Source organism: Gossypium arboreum, chromosome 5 (genome assembly GCF_025698485.1).
Source record: "Gossypium arboreum isolate Shixiya-1 chromosome 5, ASM2569848v2, whole genome shotgun sequence".
NCBI classification, from domain to species: domain Eukaryota; kingdom Viridiplantae; phylum Streptophyta; class Magnoliopsida; order Malvales; family Malvaceae; genus Gossypium; species Gossypium arboreum.
In genome coordinates this window covers 92,465,831-92,471,917 of record NC_069074.1, presented here as the reverse complement: position 1 = coordinate 92,471,917, position 6,087 = coordinate 92,465,831, and the positions used below count along the sequence as shown (strand labels likewise).

Genomic DNA, 6,087 nt, shown 5'->3' with positions numbered 1-6,087 from the left:
CTCATGAGCTTAATATGATTTATTGTGGTGCAACCATGTATGTCTTCTTTCTTGAATTTCAATTTTTAGTAGACATTATACTGCTCACCATAAAAAAAAACATTTAGAATTACAAAAGATTCAATTATTCAAGTTTGAGGTGCATTTATAAACATGTGATAATCAGAATTCATGAACATAAGGTATGGTTTGAGCCTTTGTGTCATGCATTTATGTTGCAGAGGTTCAAACACGGAATAATTCAACCTGCCTTCGTGTATTCTTAATTTTGTGCCAAACCTATATATCTATTGACAAATTTAAGAGTAATATTTACAATAGCATTGCAGAGTAACATATATATTTAAGATTCGATTACACTGTCAAAAGATTTCAGCAACGATGAGATTAATCCAATTAGAGGAATTGATATCCTAAATGGCTTTTAGGTAGCTTCATTGACCGTACAAACTATTTAAAATTTCCAGCATTCATGTCTTTACTTTCCCTCAAGAAAATGTAGTCAATACTGCAAATGGTGTGGAATTTTTGTACATTGTGGCTCAAATGTCCGAAATTTCCACATTGCTTGTAAATTAAGTTTGGGTGAGAGTGATAGGAGGAAGCAACAGCAAGTGTGAAGTCAATAGACAACTGATAGTCTTAGTCTTAGTTTTAGTCTTTTTTTTGTCGAGTTAAAGTGTAGTCAATAGACAATTGATAGTCTTAGTCTTAACCTTTTTTTGTCGAGTTAAAGTATAGTCAATGGACAAGTGATAGTCTTAGTCGTTGTCCTTTTTTGTCGAGTCAAAGTGTAGTCAACAGACAATTGATAGTCTTAGTCTTTTTTTGTGGAGTTAAAGTATAGTGAATAGACAATTGATAGTTAAATTTGTAGCAGTCTTCTTCCTCTTTATTCTTTTGTTTGGAAAATAATTTGGGACCAAACTTGACTAGATATAAGGAAGAAGACTTTGTAATCTCATGAATTTTTTGGTAAAAAAAAAGTAATCAATTTTATGAATGAAAAATATATGGTAAAAAGGAAGTAGTTGTTGATCAATAACAACATGATGATTGTGGAAATACAAAAATTCCCATATATGTGTTGAATTCTGCATAATGTAAATGTCTCCCATTGCATGTGAATTCTGCAATAGGACTAAACTTTACGTGTTATAGTCCTTTAAACTGAGTTAATAAAAAGCAACTATCCCGTCAAAATTAGTTATACTCTTAATTTATAGGAAAGAAAAGAGTAATTTGAGTTGAACTCAAAGGTTAATATGTCACTAATGGGTGATGGCACGACGCTACCATGTCAGTGATTATTGATCATGTGGCATTGTCACGTCGACAAACAATGTTGGTGTGGTATTTGTTAACAGCCACGTAGGTATTGCCATTAACTACTAACATTCAACACCAACCATGTAGGTGCTGGTTTTGGTAGTTAATAGATGTTTAACTTTTTCATCATTTTTTTGGGTAATTTAACAAACCATACAAGTTTCAAGGTTAAAAGAGAATAAAAAAATAAACAAACCATCATTTTTTGGTTGACAGGCAAGTGAATAGATACATTCTTTACGTGTTATAGGGAAGAAGACTAAGTCAATCTACTTTGTAATCTCATGAATGATAATTATTTTAGTTGTTTAGGGAGTTCAAATAAAATACAAAATTTTGATAAAATAAGTAATCAATTTTAAGAATGAAAAATATATGGTAAAAAGAAGACTAAGTGGTTGTCAATGATGACTAACAACATGATGATTGTGGAAATACAAAAATTTTGAAAATCGAATATCCATAGCTTTTCAATGTTAGCAATTAAAACTCTTCCCATATAAAAGAAAAAAAAAAACAAAGACTGTAACACTAATGTTATGGTATTAATCAACAACTCTTTTGTTTAATATTGGGTATTATTTGTTGCCTATAAATACCATTCCTATCCTTCATCTTCCTCTACAAACATAACATGGCCTCCTATCTATTTCTCTGCCTATTCCTCTTCTTTCCCCATCTTTATGCTTCTTTTTCTTCTTCAGGATCTCACTCCTGCACTTCACTAATCCAGTTCAAGGACTCCTTTTCCATAACAGAGGATGCTTCTTTTTCTTGCGATTGTATTACAGGCCTTAAATCTTATCCCAAGACAAATTCATGGAAAGAGGGTACAGCTTGCTGCTTATGGGATGGGGTCACTTGTGACCAAATAAATGCTCATGTTATTGCCCTTGACTTGAGCTGCAGTTGGCTATATGGCAACTTCCCTTCCAATACCACTCTTTTCCTTCTTCCTCACCTTCAAAAACTCAACCTTGCCTACAATGATTTTAATCTTTCCAAAATTCCATCTGAGTTTGGTCGGTTTGAAAGTCTAGTATATCTCAACCTTTCTCATACCAGTTTTGTAGGAGAGGTCCCATCCCAAGTCTCCCACCTGTCAAAATTGGTTTCACTTGATCTCTCCTCTTGGATTTATGACTCTGCAATTGACAAACATGCTCTGGAGGGACTTGTTCAAAACCTAACCGAGGTCAGACTTCTGTTTTTGGATGGAATCAACATGTCTTCTACTAATCCTCATGTCTTCATGAATCTATCTTCTTCTCTGAGGTCTCTCAGTCTTGGTTTTTGTGATTTGCAAGGAAAATTCCCAAAAAACATTTTTGATTTGCCAAACCTCAATCTCCTTGACTGGGGGGGCAACCAAAACCTCAATCTTGATCATTTGAAGTTCAATCGGAGCAACAATCTTGAACATTTGGATCTGTCGTGGATGTCTTTCTCTACAAAATTGATTGATTCAGTTGATAATCTACAGGCCTTAAAGTACTTAGATCTATCAGGAAATTTCAAGAATTGTCTGTCTCAATCACAAATTTATCATCTTTGGAGTACTTGAGTATTAGGGGCGCAAATATTTGTGGAGGATTGCCCGACTCGATTGGGAATCTTGTGTCCTTGAAGTTTTTAGATCTCTCCATTTCCAACTTATCAGGACCGGTTCCAAGATCACTGGGAAACCTTTTACGACTCACTCATTTAGACTTAGGATGGAACAAATTGAGTGGACAAATTCCATTATCAATTCTAAACCTAACGCAGCTTGAATACTTGGGAATAGCTACAAATTCATTAGAAGGTTCCATTCCAGATGAGGTAACCGCATTTCCTAGTCTAATAACTTCAAGGTTATATGACAATTTACTCAATGGAACACTTCGGTCATGGTTGTATACTGCTCCCTCCTTAAAGGAAATATATCTCTCTGATAATCAATTCAGTGGGCATATCAAAGAATTCCAATCCAAATCACTAGAATTGATAAGGTTAGAGAATAATAAACTCCAAGGTCCTCTTCCATCTTCAATATTCCAACTTCTCAATCTTACCCACCTCTTTTTGTCCTTCTTAGTGGTGTCATGGAGTTGAGCATGTTCTCAAGCCTTCCAAATCTCAAATATCTCGACCTTTCATATAACAGCCTATCCTTAACATCTAATAGCACTTCTAGTGTTAATCTTACAAGCTTATTTTTGTCATCTTGCAATCTTAGTGAATTCCCCCAATTTTTAAAAGGGCTTAAAAGTTTGGAAAGCTTAGACCTCTCTTACAACAGAATTGAAGGCAAGATTCCACAGTGGATGCAAGAGGTGGGGAATGACTCTTTGACTTACTTAAATGTATCTCACAACTATTTGACAGAAGTTGAGCACTTTCCATGGAAGAATATTGCAGTTCTTGACTTAAGCTCCAATTTGATCCGTGGAAATCTCCCGATTCCAGCTTCGACGATCAATGTCTTTCTGATCTCAAATAATAGTTTCAATGGAGAGGTCTCTTCTTTAATATGCAATGTCACTTCTCTTCAAATTCTTGATTTGTCCCACAATAACTTGAGTGGAACAATTTCACAATGTTTTGAAAATTTGAGCAACAGCCTTGAATTCTTGAATCTGAAGAAGAACAAGTTTTATGGGACGATTCCTCCAACATTTGCAAAGGGGTGCCGACTGACTAATTTAAACTTAAATGGAAATCTGTTAGGAGGGCCTTTGACACCATCCATCCTTAACTGTAGAGGTCTGGAAGTGCTAGATCTTGGTAACAACAAGATCAATGATACATTTCCTCATTGGTTGGGAAGTCTTCCACAGCTACAACTTCTTGTACTAAAGTCAAATCAAATGCATGGTTCCTTGCATGACCATAGCTCCAAGTTTAGTCCTTGTTTCTCTAAAATCCAAATTTTTGACCTTTCAAGTAATTATTTTTCTGGACCCCTACCTGTGAGATACATCAACAACTTCAAGGCTATCATAAATCTCAAGAAAAATGGTAGTGCAAGGTCATACATGGGTTTGAAGTATGCTTCTATCAATAGTGGATTCTATACCTATTCCATTGGAATTGTTACGAAAAGGACCTATATGGAATTGGAAAAAATTTTCACCATGTGGATGATCATTGATCTCTCAAACAATCAGTTTGTAGGAGAGATTCCAAAGGTTATTGGGAAGCTTAACTTACTGAAAGGGCTCAACCTTTCTCATAATAACCTTAATGGTAGGATCCCCACATCAGTAGGGAATTTGACAAGTCTTGAATGGTTGGACCTATCTTCAAACAGGTTGTCTGGGACGATTCCAAATAAATTGGCAGATCTGCCATTTCTTTCGTCCTTAAATGTTTCTGAAAATCAACTCCATAGTCAGATTCCTCAAGAAAAACAATTCAACACATTTGGAAATGATTCATATGAAGGAAATAAGGGACTATGTGGGTTTCCGGTCTCGAAAGGTTGCAAAATCATTGAGCCAGCACCTCCAAATGTGCTTGAAAAAAATGGCTCAAAATCAAACATTGCTTTTGGTTGGAAAGTGGTGTTGATAGGTTATGGATGCGGAATACTGCTCGGAATGTCGGTGGGATATGCTGTTTTCCAAACTGGTAAGCCGGAATGGTTGGTGAATTTGGTTGAAAACCAACATGAGAAGAGGCGAAGAAGAAAGTCAAAGAATGGCAATCGCAGCAATAGACGAAGTAGGCCTGATTACTGCGAATGATGTTCAAGCATTAGTGTTGTATTTTCACAATTTCTTGTTTTGTAGACCGTTTTGCCTATGGTGAAGGGTTGCATTTCGTACTGTCTTTCATTGCATTTCGTACTGTCTGTAATGGTTTGTTTGAGTTTAACATTTTGTATTGTGTTGTTGTTTATGTCTTCTTTTATAACTTTCAATTCAGTCTCAATAATCTTTGCTTCTGCTCACTAAAGGACAACAAAATGTCTCAGTGATCTCTGTTGTCTTTATCTTTAGCATTGTGCATGGTGTATTCCCAGTGGTGGCTTGTTCATGAATCACTTGACAAGCTAATGTATTAACATGTTAAGTTTATAGCTAACATGGAAATCAAGATGTTGATGGCGCGGACAAAGTTAGAATTTCAAGCATTCATGTCTCTTTTTTCCTTTTATTTCTAGAGTAAACGTAGTTGGGTAACAAAGTTGATGTGAATTGAGGTACAATTGGTGGATCCCATGCCCCTAATTTCCTATACCTAGGCTTAATTGAAATTTAATAGTTGTAACATGCTCAAATTTTTTGTACTCTTTGTATATTTGAAGTTTAATATCTATACTTTAATTTTTAGGGATTTAGTCCCTCTACTTTTCAAATCTAAAAATTTAAGTTTATTTATTAACACTGTTAAAATTCTTCTATTAAATTTATTGGTGTGATATTTGACTTAAAAAAAAACAAATTTCACTTTATATACATATAACAAAAATTGACAATATAATAGACTTGAATTTTCTAGTCACTAAAAGAGAAATAGTTAACTAAATAATATTGACTCGAATTTAAGAAAAGTAATAATTCCCAAATAGAGTTTTAGAATTCCAATGTAACAAACTAATTTATATAATATACATAAACTAATTCTATTGTAACACAACTTTTAATAATTAATTAATTTTTGTGGATTGTTATATAAATACCATATCGGTAATTAATTAATTTTAAAACTTAAAAAATTCAAAAAATATTAAAAAACAATTTTAGTTTTAAAAATTTAATTAATTATTAACGT

At 34.1% G+C, this 6,087-nt stretch overlaps 2 protein-coding genes across 2 annotated transcripts; both read left to right on the top strand.

The window, feature by feature from the left end:
• The first annotated feature begins 1,963 nt into the window (after positions 1-1,963).
• On the top strand, positions 1,964-5,430 carry LOC108487960 (receptor-like protein 9DC1). The gene has a single exon (XM_053028797.1). The coding sequence runs from the start codon at positions 1,964-1,966 to the stop codon at positions 2,891-2,893; it is 930 nt and encodes a 309-aa protein (XP_052884757.1). The 3' UTR covers positions 2,894-5,430.
• On the top strand, positions 3,414-5,057 carry LOC128292746 (receptor like protein 22-like). The gene has a single exon (XM_053027674.1). The coding sequence runs from the start codon at positions 3,414-3,416 to the stop codon at positions 5,055-5,057; it is 1,644 nt and encodes a 547-aa protein (XP_052883634.1).
• Positions 5,431-6,087: the final 657 nt, after the last annotated feature.

Bases quoted from the DNA above. Each gene is read 5' to 3' on its own strand.
- LOC108487960 (XM_053028797.1), top strand. From the start codon at position 1,964: ATGGCCTCCTATCTATTTCTCTGCCTATTCCTCTTCTTTCCCCATCTT.
- LOC128292746 (XM_053027674.1), top strand. From the start codon at position 3,414: ATGGAGTTGAGCATGTTCTCAAGCCTTCCAAATCTCAAATATCTCGAC.